The sequence below is a fragment of the Hylobates moloch genome, unplaced genomic scaffold (genome assembly GCF_009828535.3).
Source record: "Hylobates moloch isolate HMO894 unplaced genomic scaffold, HMol_V3 SCAFFOLD_12, whole genome shotgun sequence".
In the NCBI taxonomy this organism is placed as follows: Eukaryota; Metazoa; Chordata; class Mammalia; order Primates; family Hylobatidae; genus Hylobates; species Hylobates moloch.
In genome coordinates this window covers 34,852,713-34,874,316 of record NW_026652287.1, presented here as the reverse complement: position 1 = coordinate 34,874,316, position 21,604 = coordinate 34,852,713, and the positions used below count along the sequence as shown (strand labels likewise).

General features: G+C 54.9%; 2 protein-coding genes across 3 annotated transcripts; one reads left to right on the top strand and one right to left on the bottom strand.

Moving 5' to 3' along the window:
- Positions 1–796: 796 nt before the first annotated feature.
- SHANK1 (SH3 and multiple ankyrin repeat domains 1) lies at positions 797–5,075 on the bottom strand. Its single transcript, XM_032171558.2, has 5 exons — positions 4,688–5,075; positions 1,946–2,243; positions 1,557–1,760; positions 940–1,011; positions 797–850 (listed from the first exon to the last, which is right to left on the bottom strand). The coding sequence occupies exons 2-5, from the start codon at positions 2,198–2,200 to the stop codon at positions 797–799; spliced, it is 585 nt and encodes a 194-aa protein (XP_032027449.1). The 5' UTR covers positions 2,201–2,243; positions 4,688–5,075.
- A 3,538-nt stretch (positions 5,076–8,613) lies between these two features.
- Positions 8,614–19,658, top strand: CLEC11A (C-type lectin domain containing 11A). 2 transcript variants are annotated; one of them, XR_009209138.1, is made up of 5 exons: positions 8,614–8,977; positions 9,213–9,399; positions 9,717–9,908; positions 10,330–11,175; positions 19,499–19,658. XR_009209138.1 is itself a non-coding variant. In XM_032169047.2 (4 exons), exons 1-4 carry the CDS (start codon positions 8,831–8,833, stop codon positions 10,773–10,775), a joined length of 972 nt encoding a protein of 323 aa, XP_032024938.1. In that variant the 5' UTR covers positions 8,614–8,830; the 3' UTR covers positions 10,776–11,407. The 2 variants fall into 2 exon arrangements, 1 of the variants encoding a protein (XP_032024938.1); XM_032169047.2 differs by lacking the exon at positions 19,499–19,658 and having other exon boundaries at positions 10,330–11,407.
- The last annotated feature ends 1,946 nt before the right edge of the window (positions 19,659–21,604 follow it).

Here is a 21,604-nt window from a genome sequence, read left to right as displayed (position 1 = left end):
AAGCGGGGAGGTGAAGTGTTAATTGTGTTGAAATTCATGTTGATATATGTTCTTTAACTGATATAGCCACAATGTTACTGTTTCAACAGGTAATTGAGATGAAAATTATTTATGAGGTTACTTAACTTTTTTTTGGTACTAAGTCTTTGAAACCCAGTGTGTATTTCACACTCACAGCGAGTCTTAGTTGGGACCAAACACACTGCAAGCACTCAGGAGCCATACTTGGCCAGTGGTTCCCAAAGTGGACCGTGAAAGTCTGGAGGGATGGAAGATTTAGGGGAGGAAAGAATTCAATGCATGCTGTGGTCGGGAGAGGGTATACAAGGAGGGACTGGGAGTGTTCCCTTCTCAGGGATCAAGAGTCCTTCATTTCTGACCAAAGCAGTTCCCGATTTCCTCCCAGCTCTCACCATCAAGACACAGGAGAGACAGGGGCTGAGGATTGGCGGGCAAGGTACCGGGAGGACAGATATGGCTGGAAAGGGGGGTGTGATGGTTGGATTTTGCAGAGATTCAGGCTATGAGGTTGGGAGAAATGCAGCCTGTCTTTGAAATAGACTCTAGGCAGAAGGACCTTCAATGTCAGGGTCCTAGGCCAAGGTGGGGAATAAAGAGGCCTTGGATGGATATGGGGGGAGGCAGGGGAAGAGAAGGGAGACTCAAAGGAGGCCAGGTGGGAATGATGTGGGCCCAGGCAGAGGGATGAAGTGCAAAAGAGGAAAGTAAGAAGGGGTTGTGATGGGGATAATGGGGGGTATTTGTGGTTGTCTCAAATGTGGTACAGCATCCCAAGTTAAGTGGGGGGAGTGGCCAGAGGGATCGCTGGCTTGGGAAATGTGGAGGTCTGCTGGGAAGAGGTGGGGAGAGAAAGTGGTTGGGCAGGGGGCTCCGGTGGTAGGGGGCTATAGGGGACAGATGCCAGCAGGGTTTTCTCACCTTCGTGTGCAACTTGGCCAGCTGCTTCTCATCCAGGTTGGTCTGTTTGTAAACTCGGGTCTTGTATCGGAACTAAGGTCAGGGGTAGGGTAGTGAGAGAGACACAGAGACTTGGAATCAGGGGCCTGGGGAGAAGGCTTGGGGTAGGGGGAAGGTCTGATCCCCTTCTAATTCCCCGGGGTAGCTCAGGGTAGGAGTGGAAACAGCCCTGGAACCTTGGTCTAGGCGGTAGATGGGTGGCAGTGGCTTTTCCGAGAGTGCTGGGTATTATGGTATATGTGCACTGCAACCCCTGCCTTGAAGGAGGAGGAGTCTGGACCCCACAGGGAATGTTCTAGAGTGCTTACTGTAATTGGGAATCCTCCCCCAATTTGATGGGCGAGGAGAAGCTTGGGGCAGGAAGGTGACTTGGCCAAGGCCACTTAGCTGGTCAGAAGCAGAACAGACAGTAATTTGAACTCAGGACTCTCTGACTTCCCCGTGATGCTTAGAAGATCTGGACTAGCACACTGGGTGCCCCCTCGTTAAGGTTTCGAGTGTGTTAAAAAGTGGCTGGGGGGCAGATGTGTTTCAGGGCATGCCTTCTCTTATCAGTAAAGGAGTTGGGGAAGCTTCACCTCCAGGTAGGGGACCCCCTTCTCAAAGGACTGGGGGTACTCCCGCAGCAGCCTCTCCTCCTCCAGGAAGTTGGCATCGCGGCCTGAGGTGGCCGGTTGGAACAGGCCATAGTTGAGCACATCCTGCAGGCTCTCGCTCAGGGCACAGAGCACCTGCTGCTTGGCCGTCCAGATGGTGGCATCGGGGTTGAAGCGCAGGCATTTCTGGTTGGGGAAGAGATAGGGGCTAGGGTGGGCCAAGGGCCAGAGAAGAGCCTGAGGTGGGTTGGGAAGTGAGCCGGGAGCTGGGTGTGGGGGGATTCCTGGGAGGATACCCAGCACCAGTGGACTCCCCATGTCGGTTGGGGCCCTGTCCCTCTCGTGCCACTGGCCAGTGGGCAGGTACTCACTGTCTGGTGCAGGTCCGGGATGCCAATCCTGAAGACCATCATGCTGAAGTGGGCGTCGTCTGGGACGGACATTGAGCGGCTCTGGAGGCCTCTAACAGAGGCCAGGCTACCAGGTGCCCCACTGCCCTGGCCCCGGGTCCCCCGGGGGCCTCGACCTGGCCCGTCTGGGGAGCTGTCGGACTCTGAGCCCCCCTCGGGACACTCGCTGGCACTGTGGCGTTCCTCGTCCTCGCTTGTCGCGGGGCTGTGGGTCATCGTGGGGCCACGGGGCGACGGGGGACGGCAGCATCACAGGCGGCTGCAGGGGCCAAGGGCGGCCGTCAGACTAGGAGCCCGGGACCCCTCAGAGGCCACAGGCGCTACTCGGTGGTCAAGCGGTCAAGGGCAGCCTACCCCCACTGCCCAAGATAGGCAGGAAGGAGGCCGGGCACATCCTCGGCCTGCACGGCCTCCCCTGCCACCTCCTTCCACCCTGGCACGCACACACCCCTGTCCCTGACATGCTTCTGGCATGTGTCTCCTTCCCTGCCCTTGGCCCTGCTTGCAGCCCGCCCCCTGCGCCCCACTTTGCCGGTGACCCAGCGTGGCCGTGTCCCAGAAACCGCAGAATCACCGCGGGAGCTACTGGCCCACTTTGCCAGGCCACAGAAAATGCAGCTAAAATTAGCTAAGGACAGACAGGTGGACAAACTGACAGGCATCCTGCCCTCCTGGCCCCAGCCTGGCCCCTCACCCCAGAGCTGGGGGGTGGGGTTGGGGAGCAGCCGAGGCTGACACTGAGATGTAGTAAGGGGGAGAGGGAGGCGTGGTGAGCCTGGGAGCGGGTGGAGCCGGTGACTTCACTCAAGTGTGGCTGACAACGCGTGGCATGCCGAGTAGTGCCGGGGAATCTGCCGTCCCAGGGGAGTAAGGGACACTGAGATGGGGTGTCATGGGCAGAGCATTTGGCCTAGGGTGTCCCCAAGGGAACCACAAGAGGTGGCTTTTGGAGACTGGGGCATCTTGAGAGGGTGTGCGGGTGGGTGGGGAGGTCGGCCTGGGGAGTGCTGTCCAGGTGACGGTGGTGTGGTGGCCCGGGTAGATGTGGGTGGCTGCAGATGACCTGTAGCTCTTTTCTAGGACTGCAGGGTGGGTGGGCTGGCTTGCTGGGTACTAGGGGCTCCACTCTGAGGACTGGGGGTGTTAGGAGGGAGACTAAGAAGTGAGAGGAGAGGCTGGGGAACTGAGGTGGGGGATCATCTCTGGATCCTTGCTGTTCTCCCTTGAGGTGGCCTTATGAGGGTGGAGCCCCTTCCAAACGGGGTCCGCTTCCCTTCTGTTCTCCCCCAACTCCCACCCCAGCACCGGAAACCAGAATGTCTGGTCTGGTCCCTCCCCCCCACACCAGGCCCGGTTCCTGCACCGTTGCCATGGAGATGGGAAGCAGTGGAGGGTACTGCTGACTTTGGGGGAGTGGGGATGGGCTGGGGGGTTGGGAAAGGGAAGACTAAATGTGTGTGGTGGGAGGAGAGTTCCAGGAGGTGTGGGCGAGCGAGCCTCTAACCCAGGGCCGGCGGACCCCTCCCCCACGTGCGGCAGCGCTGCGAAGCCCCCTCCCCCTCCAGGTACCCAGCCACACCGCCCCACCTCGTCCCTGCGGAGACCCCGGCCGCCTCTTCCTCGCCCTGCCGCACAGCCCCCCTCGCGATCTGGGGCCCGCAGACACTCCCCCTCGGCTGACCCTGGCTGACCCCCAGCCTCAACCCCGCTCGGAGGGGGTGGCCGGTGGGATGAAAGAAAAGCTGGCTGGGGCCCCCCGCGCGTACGGCTGCCCCAGCCCCCCGGGCCGGCTCCGGCCCCTCCCCCTCAGGGCTCGCGGGAGGGAGCGGGCACGCTCCGCCGGGGCGGCATGAATCAAACGCTCCGCGGCTAAGAATAGCTGGCACGCAGCTGGTACCGAGACGGGCTGAGGAATCGGCGAGGGGGGTGGTGGAGGACGCGAGAGAGGGGGTGCCCTGGGAGGCTGTGGGGGGACAGGGGGCGGCTGGCGTGGCCGAGAGCCGGGCCCGGGAGAATGAATGGAGGCGGAGGGAGGCGGGGAGGGGCGGGGAGAGAGAGCCGGGGCCGAGGCTGGGAAACTGGTGGGGGAGAGCCCGGCCAGGGAGAGGGGCGGGGGGCACCGGGGAGCAGGAGTCGGGGGCGGGAGCCGAGGGGGCGCGCCGGCCGGCGGTGTAGGGACTGGAGACCTGGTGGGGACGCGGGGAGCTTGGGCAGGGGGTGGGAAGGGACTGGAGGAGCCTGGAAGGAGAAGCGGGAGCTGGAGGGGTCGAAGGGGGCGGAGGAGGCCCGGGCCTAGACTCTCGCTGGAGGGGAGTGGGGACCAGGGTGACCTGGCGGAGGGGCCCAGGTGCGCCAGGGTGGGCGAGGCGGGGGAGTGGCCGGGCTGGGCGGGGAGGCGGGTACCGGGACCGAGCCCTTGGCCCCGGAGAGCCGGGAGGCGGGTTCGGGATAGGGGCTCCGCTGGCGGGGGATGGGGGGCGCGCCCTCCCATCAAGGATGCGATCTGGGACGGGGCACGGGGGACCCGGGCGTAACCCAATTTGGTGTCGCCCAGGGCAACACTCCCCACCTCACCCGCACCCCCAGCCGCACACCCAGGCCAGGAGCCCGGCGCCGGGCCAAGGACATCCGGGGCGCCCTCGCCCCCTCCCGCGGCCCCGGCCCCGCAGCTGCCCCAAATCCCCAGGTTCTCGACCCCCTTACCTGCCTGGCGGGGCTGCTGAGTCCCGGTCGGCGGCGCCCGCGGCCCCTCCCCCCTCCCCCCCCCCCCCCCCCCCCCCGGAGACGGGGGACCCTCAGGCCATGCCCCACCGCCCCGGAGGGCGAGCGGGCCCGGGGAGGGGGCGGGCGGGGACCGGGGGGGAGGGCGGGAGGGCCGAGGACCTCACCCCCCCCGCGGGCCGGGCCTGGCCATCCGCAGAGCGCCCCCCCTTCCGCCGCGGCCGCCGCGCCCCTCCTCGCCCGCCCCCGGCTCGGTCCGGCCGGCTCCGGGCGCCGCGTCTCCGCCTGCTCTTCCTCCTCCTCTTCCTCGGGCCGCCGCCGCCGCCGCCCGCTCCTCGCCTCCTCTGCCACCCTTCTCGCTCTCTCGCTCTGGCTGTCTCTCCCTCACTCTGTCTCTCTCCCTCCCTCTCTCCCTCCCTCCCCTCCCTCCGCCCTCTCCCCTCCCTCCGGGAGCCGGCGGAGGAGACATTGCCCCTCCCCGCGCCCCCAAACCTCGCCCATCCCCCACCACCGCCGGCTCCGCCCCCTACCCTTGCCCTCCCCCACCACTCCTCGCCACCTCCGAGTCCCCAAATCCTGACTCCGCCCCTGCTGGCCCCCATACCCCGACGAAGGGGTCCTGCCCCCATAAGGGTGCCCCCCACACACACCTCAGGACCACCCCCTCCCAGAGAGCTCCCCGCCGCCCTACACACAGCGGGGCATAATAAATATTTGTTGCCAGACTCTACACCCCCAAATTTAAGTGTGAATGCTATAGATTCCCACCCTGTCCCCCCAAACACACACACACCCTTTCCATTTAAGCACTGGGTCAGGGCACACATGGACATACCTGGGCCAGGCCACATTTCCCCAAGGCACAGGTGCATAGTCACCAGCTGCAACGGCACCTGCAGAGTCCCCACATACACACACTCTCCAGCGCATGCATGCCCAGACACAATGCACCTGGGGTACACAGCTACAAACACACCCAGCTACATGCAGTTGTCACACCCCTGTGCCCGGGCACACACGCAGCACATGAACACATCTGTCCACCACACACGCACGTGCGCGCGCACATACACGCACACAGGCGTTCACCCCGGTATGCATGCCCAGATCTCTCAACACCAAAACGGAGTTACAGCACTGTAGAGACGTGTGCACGCCTTCCCATCACACCCACCCACCGTGCTGTCCATTGCACTGGTTCGCACTCACCCGTTTACATGCCCAGTTTACATGCCCAACACCGTGCCATCCTTCCCCTCCAGGATAGTTACTGCTGACATTCCTGGAGCACTTTCTGCGTGCCAGGCTCAGGGACTTTCACCATCCCCACTTTCCAGAGGGGGAAACCAAGGCACAGAGAGGCTAAGTAACTTGCCCAAGGTCATCCAGCTATGAGGAGGTGATAACAAGGATCAGGAACAGGTAGGCTGGCTCCAAAGTCCTCACTTGACCGCTACTGTGCACTACTGGGCATATCCCCTCATAGTTGTCTATCCTTGTTCATCACACACAGACACACCCAACCATCTCCTCGGAGTTTGCACATGTCTGTGTAGGCACGCATATGCAGCCAGCTGCAGGCAGACAGCTCATTCATGCCTGGGATGCACCCACAGGGACAGGGCAGATCCCACAGGGCAGCAGTGAGTGGTGAGTGTTCCCTTAGCCCAGGCTTCCTCATTCTCCCAGCTCCAACAGTACCTCCAGGGCCTGCAGGGGGCAGTTCTAGGCAGCTTCTGGGTTCCCCTCCAGCTGCAGGCTCTCCGGGGTACCCGAGTATGAGCTGAAGGAGGTGCCTGCTCAGCCTGGGGAGGCCTCTATCTTGATGCACACCCACTAGCCCAGGTGGTGAACAGCTGGGCCTGGGGAAAGAACAGCTGCCCATGTTGGCTCCAGCAGCTAGAGAGGCTGTGCACCCCTGCACAGCTTTCAAGGCCTTTCCCCACATATGCATTATTTCTTGAGGTCTGTAGCTCCTGGTGAGGGGCCCCAGGTTCCCGAAGGGCACCTGAGAGGCCCAGGCTGTGAGGCAGGGAGCAGTCTGCCCAAGGTCACAGTGCCCGCGATGTACCAGGATTTCTTGGAAAACGGAAGGCTGGAGGCATTGATTTCCAAGGCCCCTCCTGGGGCTCCCGGCAGCCGAGGGCAGATGCCCTGCTCTTGGAGCCAGAAACCTTGGCTAGCTGCCGCCACGCTGGTGACCTCCAGCAGGCCATGCTGTTTCAGAACCTCAGTCTCCTCCTTTGAAGAGCAGGCCCAGTGATCCTTGGCTGGTGTGCCCCGTGCTTGTTGGCACCACCAGCCAGGCCTGGGCTGGAAAAGCCCTGCGTGACTCATGGGCCTGACATAGAGGGGCATGGCATGGCATCGTGCTTCCTTGCCTCCAAGCCTCTCTCCTACTGCCCTCACCACCTCCACCCACCCTGCCACCACCACCCTGGGAACTTGGGAGCCAGCAAACTAAAAAGGTGAAGCCTCCAGGCCTTTGACCCCACCAGTAATGGCTACCCTCTCGCCCACTCAAGAGGTTGATTGAGCACCTACTATGTGCTAGGTAGGCCTTGTGCCAGGAGATGCAGCAGTGCATAAAATTCCCTGCTTTCATTGGCAAGGAACAGACATAAACAAACAAACAAGATCATGCCAGTCTTGATTATACCAAAAAGATGAAATGGGGCATTTTAATAAAGTAACTTGTGGAACAGATAAGGTGGTTGGGGAAGGCCTCTTGGAGCTGAGACCTCGATGATGAGAAGGAGCTGGGGAAAGAACCTTCTAGAAAGAGGAAAGGGCTAGTGCAAATGCTCTGAGGTTGTAATCAGCTTAGTATTTGGGGATGAGCCAAGAGGCCAGGGAAGGTGGAGGCTGGGGGCGGGTGAGGGGAGTGGGGGTGATGAGGCTGCAGAGGTGCAAAGGGCTCTTCCTTCCCAGCCCCCAGCATGGTAGGCTGTGCTGAGGACTGAGGCCCAGGCTTGGCTTCCCTCCTGCTTATGATGGGAAGGTGGGGGAGCAGGGGAGTGGGGAGTGATGTGATCTGATTTATGGTTTGGAAGGATTGCTTTGGCTGCGGCAAGCAGCCGGGATTGGAGGGGCTCAGGAGGAAGGAGGGGGAGGGCAGCGAGACTGCAGTGGTCCAGGCTGAAACGAGGTGGCTCGCTGAAGGCTCAGAGCTCCTTGAGCACACAACCTAGCGTCTGTCGATTTCATCTCCTGCAGAAACCTTCCCTGACTGCTCCTCCAGACCCCTCATCCTCTCCCATCTCCAGCCCCCTCATCCCCGGAGCTATCTGGCTGCTGGTCTGCCAGCAGCTGGAGTCCCCAGCATCACCCAGCCCAGGGCCTGGCCTGCAGGAGGCTTCTAGTAAAGTGGCCAATTAATCCCCGAGCCCTGTCTTCCAGGGTCGTGCACACAGTCACACGCATGCTCTTCACGTGTCACCCCGCCCCCACACACACTCACTTGGATCTCCAGACAAGGGCTTGGAGGGTGGGATGGGCAATCTAGGGGGCAGGAGGGGCCCTGGAGTCTCCTCCATTGAGTGTGTGGGCGATGGTGGCCACAGGGTAATAACAACCTCAGCGAGACCCTGAGGTCTGCCCCCTCCTCAGGAATGGCCAGGCAGGGAAGAAGGGAGCGGTGCTCGGTCCCAGCATCCCACCACTGCCCAGATGGTTCTGAGCGGGTTCCTGGGCTGAGGCCGGGGCCTGTGTTTTCCAAGATTCCTTGGAGAGCCAGCTCCATCCTCTTCCTGATTATCTGAGCTTTGGGCTACAGCAGAAGGAAAGAGCAGGGCGGAAGCGAGCTCTGGAAAGTGGAAAGAGGAGGGTGTGCGAGGAGACCCAAGGCGGGATCCCAGCTTTGGAACGTTGGAGGTTTCCGGCCACAGAGGCAGGGCCTCCGGGGAGCCAAGAGGGGCGGGGAGAGACACACACAGAGAAGCAGAGGAGACCAACGGACCGGACAGAGACGAGGAGAGGAACAGGAAGAGAGAAGCTGGGAGAGTCGGGAACCTGGGGGCTAGTGACCTGCACACAGGGCAGGGGCGCTCGGCAGTTCCCGGAGGCCACCCCTCCCACCCCAGACATCCAGACATCTGGAACTTTGGGTGCCAAGAGTCCAGCTTAATGCAGGCAGCCTGGCTTTTGGGGGCTTTGGTGGTCCCCCAGCTCTTGGGCTTTGGCCATGGGGCTCGGGGAGCCGAGAGGGAGTGGGAGGGAGGCTGGGGAGGTGCCCAGGAGGAGGAGCGGGAGAGGGAGGCCCTGATGCTGAAGGTGAGCTCTGGAGTGTCAGGGAGCTATGGGTGGTGGTGAACTGTGGGCCTGGGAGGGGGTATTGCAAGGTTAGGGAAATGGACAATGAGGAGCGATTGGGATAGTCTCAGAGGAGTAGGGGGGTGATGGGCTCAGAGACAGGACTCAGGCAGCAGAGAATGAGTTACGAGTTGGAAAGGGGCGAATGGGGCATCTTGGTGGCAGGCTGGGGCTCACCACCCCTCCCCTGCCCCAGCATCTGCAGGAAGCCCTAGGACTGCCTGCTGGGAGGGGGGATGAGAATCCTGCCGGAACTGTTGAGGGCAAAGAGGACTGGGAGATGGAGGAGGACCAGGGGGAGGAAGAGGAGGAGGAAGCAACGCCAACCCCATCCTCCGGCCCCAGCCCCTCTCCCACCCCTGAGGACATCGTCACTTACATCCGTGAGTAACCAGAAGCCCTCACTCCCAAATCCCCAGGCCGCCGCCGTCACTTTCGCAAAAATGAAGGGTCGGTTCACTGCCTGGTGGCCTTTCAATTGTCCATTGCCCAGCCCAGAGCCCCCACACCCCTAGGAGCCCCAGGTCCACGGCCATGCCTCCTAAGAGCCTGGGCCACTCGACCCTACCTTCCAGGAGTCCGGGGTGCCCCCCCACCGCCAGCCCGCCCTCAGGAGCCCTAGATCCCAGTTCTCCAGGTCCTCAGGCCCCCCGCTGCATCTCCAGGCTCCCCCTCCAGCACGATCCCTGTCTGTCCGCAGTGGGTCGCCTGGCCGGCCTGGATGCGGGCCTGCACCAGCTGCACGTCCGTCTGCATGCGTTGGACACCCGCGTGGTCGAGCTGACCCAGGGGCTGCGGCAGCTGCGGAACGCGGCGAGCGACACCCGCGATGCTGTGCAAGCCCTGCAGGAGACGCAGGGTCGCGCCGAGCGCGAGCACGGCCGCTTGGAGGGTGAGTCCGCGGCGCGCGGGGTGGAAAAAAATGAGACTATCTGGGCCAGGTATGGGACTGGTTGAGAAGGTGACCCTAGGCGTCCGGGGCGGGAGAGTTCGGGAGAGCTGCTGTGTGCTAGCGGACGGGGTTGGAGAGCTGAGAGGCTGAATGCAGGGAGCAGGGCGGGCACTCCAGAACCGCGCGGACCCGACTGGGGCAGCACCACGCCCCCTACAGTCCAGCTCCCACCGCCTGGCCCCGCCCCTGGCGGACCAGACTCTCCACCTCCTGGCTCCCGCGATTCTGACCACGCCTCCTCCCAGCCCTCCCCATGAGTTCCCGGCCCCGCCTCCCTCCACCCCCGGATGCTTTGTCCCCGCCCCCTTCCAGACTCAGAATGCATGACCCCGCCTCCTTCTCTACCCGGCCCCGCCCACAGGCTGCCTGAAGGGGCTGCGCCTAGGCCACAAGTGCTTCCTGCTCTCGCGCGACTTCGAAGCTCAGGCGGCGGCGCAGGCGCGGTGCACGGCGCGGGGCGGGAGCCTGGCGCAGCCGGCGGACCGCCAGCAGATGGAGGCGCTCACTCGCTACCTGCGCGCGGCGCTCGCTCCCTACAACTGGCCGGTGTGGCTGGGCGTGCACGATCGGCGCGCCGAGGGCCTCTACCTCTTCGAAAACGGCCAGCGCGTGTCCTTCTTCGCCTGGCATCGCTCACCCCGCCCCGAGGTCGGCGCCCAGCCCAGCGCCTCGCCGCACCCGCTCAGCCCGGACCAGCCCAACGGTGGCACGCTGGAGAACTGCGTGGCGCAGGCCTCTGACGACGGCTCCTGGTGGGACCACGACTGCCAGCGGCGCCTCTACTACGTCTGCGAGTTCCCCTTCTAGCGGGGCCGGTACCCCGCCTCCCTGCCCATCCCACCACCCGGCTTTTCCCTGCGCCGTGCCCACCCTCCTCCGAGATCGCCCTTCCCTTCCTGTCCACGAATGGCAGCGTCCTCCCCGACCCCCAGGCTGGGCGCTTCTGGGAGGGCTCTTGCGGTGCCGGGACTCCTCCTTGTTAGTGTCTTTCCTTGAAGGGGCGGGCACCAGGTTAGGTCCGGTGCCAATAAATCCTTGTGGAATCTGACTTGAGGGGCGGCGAAGGCAATCTTGGACTTTATCTCCTGCAGGGGAAGCCGGGAAGGGCCAGACCCTGGTCTTTGGGCGCGTGTCCTGGCCTTTGGATGCCTGTTCTGCTTTTTACAGCTGTCATTTGAGCCCCAGATGGAGTGATGGAGAAACACAGGTGCATATGTACACACGGTCATCTGTTCTGTGCACAGATGGCCGGAGTACACGCGTACAAACGCTGTAGACACCTTCACCTCCATCGTGCCCGCTCTCTCGGCCTTTGGGACCCAGGACCTGCCAATTGTCCCAGGCCTTGGCCTTGGCCCTGGTCAAAGAGATTTGGGAAACGTGAAGGGGCTAAAGGCTCTGACAAGCCCTGCAGGAAAGAGCCCGTTTAATTTGTTTAAGTGGTGTGTCTCCAATTTGTTTCTGCAGATGATATGGTTTCATGGACTTGATGGGATGATATATTGAGACATGGACTTAAGGACTCACCCAACCCTGAAGCTTAGACTTCCTCTCAATTTTCCCTCCTCTGCTTCCTGCCAGTGAGGCCAGGAGCCAGGCCCTTCCCCTCTGTGAGCCTCGGGTTTTTCATCTGAACGTGGGCACAGTCGCTCCTACTTTGTGCGGCTCTTGGGATGTTCAGGTGAGACCAGGAGAGTGTGCATTTGGTGATGGCTGAACTTGAGCCACACTCTACCTTCCGTCCTCACCTTTTTTTTTTTCTTTTTTTGAGACAGGGTCTTGCTCTTTCGCCCAGGCTGGAGTGCAGTGGTACAATCATGGCTTACTGCAGCCTCAATCTTCTGGGCTCAAGCAGTCCTCCCACCTTAGCCTCCCAAGTAGCTGGGACTACAGGTGCGCCCCACCACACCTGGCTAATTTTTGTATTTTTTTTATAGAGGTTGGTTTTTGCCATGTTGCCCAGGCTGGTCTTGAACTCCTGAGCTCAAGCAATCTGCCCTCCTGGGCCTCCCAAAGTGCTGGGAATACAGGCATGAGCCACAGTGCCCGGCTCTCCCTCACCATTTTTCATACCTTTACTCCCCGGGGGCAGTGAAGACACCCAGGAGTCAGCCAGCCTGGGCCTCAGCACAGTGGACAGCTCTGTTTGGAGGAGAGGCTCTTTGGAAATCACCCTAGTACTTCCCCCAAGGTTGGCATCATGGGCGTGACCCTGACATCAGGGAGCCCAGGAATGGGGATGTGACCCTGTCTGTCCTTAGCACTCTGCCCTTTCCCTTCCTTCAGCCATGGCACCACTGCCTAAAGGGTCACCATTGGATCCACACATGGGAGGAGCAAGCCATCACTGTCAGCTTGGATAGAGGGGAGATCACCCACCCTTCTCCCTTCAGGAGTCATTTCTCAGCCCCACATCCCCAGAGGAATACAGAATAGGAGAGTGGGGGTGTGGCCTGGAGTCAGCCTTCAATCGGAAATTCTTCTCTTGCTGAGCTTCAGTTTCCCCGGGGAGGGATAGGCAGCCCTAGATCTTATAGCCAACCAGAGGTCAGATTAGGCAGACACTGATGAGTATCTATTATTTCCCAGAGGGGTCTCTGCCCTGGCAGAGCTTCCATTCTGGAAAGTATTTGGGCATGGTACACCATGGCTACCCGCCCGGATTCTGGAGCCAGATGGCCCAGGTTCCAATCCTACCTCAGCCACTTATCTCCTAGGAAAACCTGAGTGAGACATAACCTTGCTGCTTCTCAGTGTCTCCATCTGTACTACATAATAACAGTATTGATCTAGAATAGTACCAGACACAGAGGGGTCTTTGCAATTCCCAGATCTGCGCTTCACCAGGGCAATTCAACCTCACCTTCACCTCTCTGTGCTCTCTCCTGACACTGTGCTTTTGTATATGCAAAGATCTCCATCCTCCCTCCTCTCTAGGGTAAACACCCACTTCCAAGAATTGGATAACACATCACCCCAAACAACCAGCCTTTCCCGCAGCCCCACGCGGGGTTAGGGATCCCCTTTGGTATCCACAAACCCCTTGTTCCTCTCTTGACCCAGCCCTGATCAGACAGGCTGAGGGACACTCCAGGTGCGTGGGGGAGGGTAGGACAAGGTATGACTATCTCTGTCCCCAGCATCGCCTGGCACACGGGAGCCCTTTGAATGAAGATGCTTGTGTGGCATCAGCAGGGGACCCTGAGATGAGTCAGATCTCTGCTGCTTTTCCTCCGTGGCCTCCCCAAGTCTGGGTGAGGCACCTCCTCTAGTTTCCCATAGGCTCCAGGGCTTTCCACGTCACTTTAGGTGCCACTGTCTGGTCTGACAGACAATGTCTGTCTCCCTGGCAGGGCCTGGAGCTACCATACCAAGCACAGGGCGAGCTGTGGGCATGCAGAGAGAGAGGTCTGAAGTGGGGAGTGGCGTGCCTGCAAGGACTGTTTGTACATCAGAACAGCACGCCTATATGTGGCATTCAGTGCTGATTCCTGACTCCGGTCTGCGTGGGAAACCTGCTGTCTCCTCCAGGAAGCCCCACCAGACTTCCTGCGGGCCAGAGTTTGCCAATGTCCTCTCCCTGGCTCTCTGCGGAGCGCTGGTAGTGTGCAAGGCCAGAGCCATGGACCAGGGGAGGCCTCGGCAGCTGACTGGAATAGATGCATTAAGGGAGCCCAGGGAAGTAGTAGAACAAGGGTAGGAGGTCTGGGATGATTCAACGGAGGAGGAAGAACCAGAGAAGGAAGAACCAGCGGCCGCACGGGCTTGCAGGGCGATAAAGCCCAGGAGGCCGAGTAGTAGGCCCTTCCCAGAACCACGTTTTTCCGCAGTAACCGGGTGACTCCTATGGGTCACCTCGCAAGCCCCGCCCCCTCCTCCCATGTGAGGTTCGCCTCTATTTCCCAGCAAGCCTGAGGGCCACGCCTTGGCGGTGAGGTCGGAGCTCCGCAGTCTCCAATCAGAGCTCAGGCCCCTCCTCTCCACCCAGGCCTCGCCCCGAGGTACTCTGGGAAATGTAGTCCTGTCACGCGCCCACGGGTAGGAAAACCCCAAGTCGCGAAGCCTTAACATTCAGCTCGCGTTTGGATCTCTCAGACGAGAGTTTTTCAAAACAGGTGCATTTCCTTGGGTAGAGCATAACCATTTTTTAAAAAGTGAAATAAGTTCATATGAAGTATTAGTATCATAGAAAATTGTAAGAAGCTTTTCAAAATTTAAACGTCGATGTGCTGAATTAACAATACAAAATTCAATATAAAATTTCTTTCTTTGTGGCTAAACACTGGTCCAAACCAACTTAGTTTCTTTCTTTTCTATTTATTTTCAGGTTCTGGTTTTTTTTTTTTTTTTTTTTTTTTGAGGCAGAGTCTCACTCTGTCGCCCAGGCTGGAGTGCAGCAGTGGCACAATCATAGCTCACTGCAGCCTCGACCTCTTTAGCTAAAGCAATCCTCCTGCCTCAGTTTCCTGAGGAGCTGGGACTACAGGCGTGCACCTTAAAAATAAACCAAAACCAAAACCAAAAAAAAAAACAGACAAAATTTTAATTTGGAAATAATTTTAAACTTATAGATAACCTACACAAATATAAACACTGTAGTACAAACAAATACTCTACTCTGATTTGTTTGTTAACAGTTTATCCCATTGCTTTGGCTTCATGGTTCCATCTATCCATCTATCCACCCACCCACCCATCCTAACCCAATCATCAGGGACAAGCAAGACAAAGTCAGGTTTGTTGACCCACTGAAATGAGAGCGATCACCCCCCAGAGGAGAAGCTGCAATGAAGTTATAGGATTTGGAGAAAGAGAGAAATTTGGATGAAATTTAAGTGAAACAATGTTTAGATAGGTTTAGAACAAGGTAGGAATGTGTATAAGTGAGTCAGCATCAGGCCTGGGCCGCATACAGTAGCTCATGTCTGTATCCCGCACTTTGGGAGGCCAAGACAAGAGGATCGCTTGAACCCAGGAGTTCAAGACCAGCCTGGGTGACATCTCTACGGAAGGAAGGGAGGGAGGGGAGGAAGGGGAGAAAAGGGGAGGGGGGGAAGGGAAGGGGAGGAGAAAATTATCTGGGTGTGGTGGCACTGGCCTGTAGTCCCAGCCACTTGGGAGGTTGAGGTGAGAGGATTGCTGGAGCCCAGGAGTTTGAGGTTGCAGTGAGCTATGATTGTATTCCAGTCTGGGTGACAGAATGAGATCCTGTCTCAAAAAAAAAAAAGGAAAAATCAGATTTGGACTGCAAAGTGAACCTAAGGTCTTGTTTCCCTGGAAACTACAATGTTAATATAAATGTGGCATGCTGTGCCCAGAAACTTTTTATTTAAAACTCTGCACCAGGGGTGGAAATGGAGGCTTCTTATCTTTGTCAAAGTGACAGATCTTCCAGGAAAGAAAGATTAGTCTGTTTCATTCTTATGGATAGACTTTCATACAGCAAAGTTTCCAACAGTCTATGATTTTAGAGAACAAAGTTTCTCAGTGAGTAAGATAGCAGTAGTCACTCATAAAGGGGGCTGTTAGAACACTTTTACTGCTGCAGCTCGCCCCTGGGTTGCATTGGTTTACGGTCTGTAGATGAAGGCAGGCCAGATTTTACATATTATAAATTTACTATATATATATATTATATATATATATATATATATTATATAATTTTTTTTTCTTTCTTTCTCTCTCTCTCTCATCTTTCTTTCTTTCCTTTTTCCTTTTTTTTTTTTGAGATGGAGTTTTGCTCTGTCATTCAGGCTGGATTACCATGGTGCAATCTCGGCTCACTGCAATCTCCACTTCCTGAGTTCAAACGATTCTCCTGCCTCAGCATCCTGAGTAGCTGGGACTACAGGTGCCCGCCACCATGCCAGGATAATTTTTGTATTTTTAGTAGAGACAAGGTTTCGCCATGTTGGCCAGGCTGGTCTTGAACTCCCGACCTCAGGTGATCCACCCGCCTCGGCCCCCCAAAGTGCTGGGATCACAGTTGTGAGCCACCACGCCCAGCCAGTTGTCTGTAATCCCAGTACTTTGGGAAGCTGAGGCGGGAAGATCACTTGAATTCAGGAGTTTGAGACCAGCCTGGGCAACATAGTGGGATATTGTCTCTAAAGAAAATATAAAAATTAGCCTGGCATGGTGGCAAGAGCCTGCAGTCCCAGCTACTTGGGAGGATGAGGTGGGAGGATTGCTTGAGCCCAGGAAGTCGAGGCTGCAGTGAGCTGTGATCATGCCATGGCACTCCAACCTGGGCAACAGAGGGAGACCCTGTCTCAAGGAAAAAAAGACAAGAAAAAGAATAGGACATTACTGTTAAACGCCTTCTCCCATCCCCCTCACCAGTACCTACCATCCTGAATTGTGTTTCGCCATTGCTTGATTTTCACTATTATTTTAGCATGTGTGTATGTTTCCCAAAACAACATCTTATTTAGTTTTTCTTGTTTTTTGGGCTTTGGAGTAATAACACATGTATACGTTGGCTCGAACTGCCCTTATAAAGTACCACAGGCTAGGGGACTGAAACAGCAGAATTGATTATCTCCCAGTTCTGGAGGCTGGAAGTCTGAGATCAAGATGTTGGCACGGTTGGTTTCTTCTGAGGCCTCCTTCCTTGGCTTGCAGATGGCTGCCTTCTTGCTGTGCCCTCATGTGATCCTCTCTGTGTGCACATCCCTGGTGACTCTCTGTATGGCCATATATCCTCTTCCCATAAGGATGAAGTCCAATTGGATTAGGCCCACCCTAATGGCCCTATTTAACCTTCACCACCTCTTTAGAGATCCTATTTCCAAATACAGTCATGTTCTGATGTGCTGGGGGTTAGGGCTCCAAGATATGAATTTTGAGGGCTGCATTTTAGCTCACAACCATATCTTACTGTATGCAACTTGCTATTTTTTTTTTTTTTTTGAAACAGAGTCTCGCTCTGTTGCCCTGGCTGGAGTGAAGTGGTACGATCTCGGCTCACTGCAACCTCCGCCTCCTGGGTTCAAGCCATTCTCCTTGCCTCAGCTTCCCAAGTAGTTGGGACTGCAGGCACACACCACCACACCTGGCTAATTTTTGTATTTGTACAGATGAAGTTTCACCATGTTGACCAGGCTGGTCTCAAACTTCTGACCTCAAGTGATCCACCCGCCTTGGCCTTCCAACGTGTTGGGATTACAAGCGTGATCCATTGCACCCTACCGATGCAACTTGCTTTTTAAAGACAAACTTCTATTACTAAGATGCATTTGTGATGGTGCCTGTAGCTTTTGTTTGCACATTTTTCAGGGGTATGGTATGAAAATGATTAAAAATAATATGGGGAGAAATCGATGAAATGGATGGGGGAAGAAAAGAAGATTAACAAAACTAAAACCTATTTTAATTTTTGAAAAAGCAACTAAGACAGACTTACTTTTGGCAAACCGATTAAGAACAAAGAAACAGGCTGCAAATAAAATACAAATTGTAAAGTGGTGAATAATTATAGCCAGGACAGAGATATAAAAAGTAATTAAACTGTATTATGGCTATGTGCTCACATTAAAAACCTGAATGAACTGGTTAAATTACTAGCAAAATATACAATGCTAAAATGACACAAAATTAGAGACTGAATAAGCCAGTGACTATTAAAGAATTTGAAATTACATTCAGAGATCTCCCCTCTCCCCAAAAAAGCCCCAGGCACAGATGGTTTTCTAAGCAAGTGATACCAAACATTCAAAGAATGTTTAATTCCTATCTTGTACGAATTATTCCAGAAAATCGCTGGAAAATTATGTAATAACTGCCTGATTCATTTTTAGAGGCTAATGCAATGTTGAATCCAAAATCGGATAAGGACCAGATGCAAGAAAATTATAGATTCATTTCGCTTGTGAATGAAGATGTAAAAATCCCAATCAAATAATTGCCTCTTAAATCCAGCATATCATAATTCTTCATGATCAAGTAAGATTTCTCCTCCTAATGTGAAGATGGTTCAAAAATTAAAAAAAATTATTTCAATATAATTCACCATATCAATAGGCCAAGGAAGAAAATATAATGATTTCAACTGATGTGGGAAAATAATTTCATAAGGCTGTATATCTATTTATGATTAAAAATTAAAACGCTTCACTTTGGGAGGCTAAGGCAGGAGCATCACTTGAGCCCAGGAGTTTGAGACCAGCCTGGGCAGCGCAGTGAGACCATGACATGGTGGTGTGCACTGCTGGTCCCAGCTACTTGGGAGGCAGAGGTGGGAGGATCACTTGAGCCTGGGAGGCTGCATGGTTTTGAATTGCATTTCTGTGATGATTAATGGTGTTAATATTTTCCTGGACATTTAGCCCATTTATATATCTTCTCTGGGAAATGTCTGTTCAGATCATTTGCCCCTTTTTTGTTTGGTTGTTTTATTTTATTTTTTAAGATGGAGTCTCACTCTGTTGCCCAGGCTGGAGTGCAGTGGTGGAATCCCGGCTCATTGCAACCTCCACCTCCCGGGTTCCAGCGATTCTCCTGCCTCAGCCTCTCAAGTAGCTGAGATTACAGACACCCACTATCACGCCCAGAGAAGTTTTGTATTTTTTAGTAGATATGGGGTTTTGCTATGTTGACCAGGCTGGTCTCAAACTGCTGACCTCAAGTGATCTTCCCACCTTGGCCTCCTAAAGTGTTGGGATTACGCCTGGCCTCGCCCATTTTAAAATTGGGTTACTTGAGTTCTTTGCACATTTTATTTTTTGTTTTTGCCTTTTGGAGTGTTACCATATACATCTTAATTTATCAGAATCAGTTTCAGATTTATACTAGCTTTATTACAGTGAGATATAGAATGGTTATTCCTAGATAGTTCTATTCCATTTCCCCTTGCTGTGGTATCGTTATAAAGTTTTTTTTTTTTTTTTTTTTTTGAGACGGAGTCTCGCTCTGTTGCTCAGGCTGGAGTGCAGTGGTGCAGTCTTGGCTCACTGCAACCTCTGCCTCCTGGGTTCAAGCTATTCTACTGCCTCAGCCTCCTGAGTAGCTGGGATTACAGGCACCTGCCACCACGCCCAGGTAATTTTTGTACTTTTAGTACAGATAGGGTTTCGCCATGTTGTCCAGGCTGGTCTCCAACTCCTGACCTCAGGTGATCTGCCTGCCTTGGCCTCCCAAAGTGCTGGGATTACGGGCATGAGCCACTGTGCCAGACAGTAATGCTTAAGCTTTGAATACCTAAGCTCAAGAGTTGACATCAACCTTTCCCCACAGGTAATTCTGGTGCTTGTGAACTAGTGGTCCCCGAAGACGTTTGCCACCAAGAAGGTCCTGGGGACTCGCAGAAACAGTCCGTGGGAGATGGATATATGAGTGTGCTTCTAAGAAGCTCTTTGGCCACCTCTGCACACAGGGCCATCTCTCTTCTGCTTGCCCTCTGCCCTCTTCTCTCCCTCCACTTTCCATAATTTCAACAAAATCAGTTAATATTTACAGAGCACTGAGAACAGCACTTGGGACTCAGTAGGTGCTAAAAAAAAAATCATCAGCTGCTTTTCTTTTTTTTTTAGACAGAGTCTTACCCTGTTGCCCAGGCTGGAGTCCAGCGGTATGATCTCAGCTCACTGCAACCTCTGCCTCCTGGGTTCAAGCAATTTTCCTGCCTTGGCCTCCCGAGTAGCTGGGATTACAGATGCCTGCCACCACATGAGCTAATTTTTGTATTTGTAGTAGAAACAGCATTTCACCATGTTGGCCAGGCTGGTCTCGATCTCCTGACCTCAGGTTATCCACATGCCTCGGCCTCCCAAAGTGCTGGGATTACAGGCATGAGCCACCGTGCCTGGCCCATTGGTTGCTATTATTAGCATTATTCCTTCTGGAGAATGTTTTAGATACTGCATTTCATGGACTCTAAGAAACTCCACTTTTATGGTTGTTACAAAGAAAGAAAACTGTATACTGTCTATAAGATGCAACAATGCTTCCTTACCACTTGGAATTTTTATTCCTTATTTACTGAAAGAGCTTTTATGGGTGTATTTATTGCAAACAATAAAGGAAAATACAAGTAAAATAAAGGATTCCTAAAATTGTTCCACAATTGAGATCCTTTTTTTTTGTTGTTTATTATGGAAAAGTTATACAAAAATTAGCTGGACATGGTGGTGTGTACCTGTGGTCCCAGCTACTCAGGAGGCTGAGGTGAGAGAATCACTTGAGCCCGGGAGGTTGAAGCTGCAGTGAATCGTGATGGCGCCATTGCACTCCAGCCTGGATGACCCTGTCTCAAAAATAAAATAAAATAAAATGAAACAAAAGATTGCATGTAAGAACTAAAAATCATTACTATTGGGCTCTTGATCCAGCTTTGCAATTAGAGGAAGCAGTTTATTGCTGACTTCTGTTTTCAGAGCAAACACCAAACACAACTTATTCCCCACCAATTCCCCCTGACCCACCCAGGCCCACCCAGTTGGTTCCCAGGGGCTGCGAGCGCCCCACTCTTGTCTGTTGGATTTTCTTCTGGGCTGTAGACACCCCTTCTGCAGGTTTTCATGCCTTTCAAACAGCAGTCGTATGGTGCCGGACGTTGGAAGATGCCTCCCGGTTTCAGAGGCGTCAAGATGTGGGAAAAGTGGCTTCTTAGAATTGATCAATTACGATGTGTTTTTCAAAGGTGGCGTCTCCTTTACTGAAGCCAGTTCCTTCTCTAAGGCGGACACCGGGGAGAGCTGGTGGGATGATGGTTGTTCTCCCCAGGCTCTACTCTGCCTGGATTTGGGCACTGCTTCTTGCCAAGCTGATATCCTAACTAGTATTTTCAAGTGGGCAGCCTGGTTTTGGATACTTAATTTCTAGCAGCATTTCGCCTGCTGCCATGCCATCTTCAGTCTTTTAAAATCGTAGTGCCCTGGGAAGAGTTTATGGCATTCTTACCCAATTCTTTCTTGGCGCAAATTTAAGGTTTTGTTTGTTTGTTTGTTTGTTTCCTTCCCTAAGTGTTTTGCTATTGCAATGTCAAACTAAATAAGAAACACAGAGAGGCTTCCAAAAGAAAATATGTTATCAGGGAATAGATCACTGCAGTGGGAAATGCATGTCATAGTAAACTATGTGCGTAAGAAGGGAGGTAAAGGAAGAAGAAGGTTTTTAAAGGGAAAGAAGAGGAGGATTACATATTGTTTTGAAATAATTATCCTTGGCTGCAAAGATCGATAATAAAGGTGACACCAGTCTGAGGGTGAACAGGCAATTGTGGGGGAGTTGTCCTTGAAGTATTTTTGGTGGCAGGTTGTGATGGCTTTTGTGCCAGGTTGTGGTTTTTATAGAGTCTTTTGTAATAGTTGTTGTTGGTTTTTGTTTTTGTTTTTGTGTTTTAGACGGGGTCTCACTCTGTCACCCAGAGTGGAGTGCACTGGTGCGATCTTGGCTCACTGCAGTGCAGCCTCCAACTCCTGGGCTCAAGCGATCCTCCCACCTCAGCCTCCAGAGTAGCTGAGACTACAGGCACATACCACCATGCCTGGCTAATATTTGATATTTTTTGTTGAGATGGGGATTCGCCGTGTTGCCCAGGCTGGTCTCAAACTCCTGGGTTCAAACTGAGCCTCCCTCCTTGGCTTCCCAAAATGCTGGGATTACGGGCATGAGCCGTCATACCACACATGTGATAG

Excerpts from the sequence above, each read along its gene's own strand:
- SHANK1 (XM_032171558.2), bottom strand. The coding sequence starts at position 2,200 with ATGACCCACAGCCCCGCGACAAGCGAGGACGAGGAACGCCACAGTGCC. Across the intron at positions 1,761-1,945 it reads TCCCGGACCTGCACCAGACA|AAATGCCTGCGCTTCAACCC; the intron begins GTGAGTACCTGC and ends TTCCCCAACCAG. Across the intron at positions 851-939 it reads TGGCCAAGTTGCACACGAAG|CAGACCTCCACATTTCCCAA; the intron begins GTGAGAAAACCC and ends ACCTCTTCCCAG.
- CLEC11A (XM_032169047.2), top strand. The coding sequence starts at position 8,831 with ATGCAGGCAGCCTGGCTTTTGGGGGCTTTGGTGGTCCCCCAGCTCTTG. Across the intron at positions 8,978-9,212 it reads GGGAGGCCCTGATGCTGAAG|CATCTGCAGGAAGCCCTAGG; the intron begins GTGAGCTCTGGA and ends CCCCTGCCCCAG. Across the intron at positions 9,909-10,329 it reads CGAGCACGGCCGCTTGGAGG|GCTGCCTGAAGGGGCTGCGC; the intron begins GTGAGTCCGCGG and ends CCCCGCCCACAG.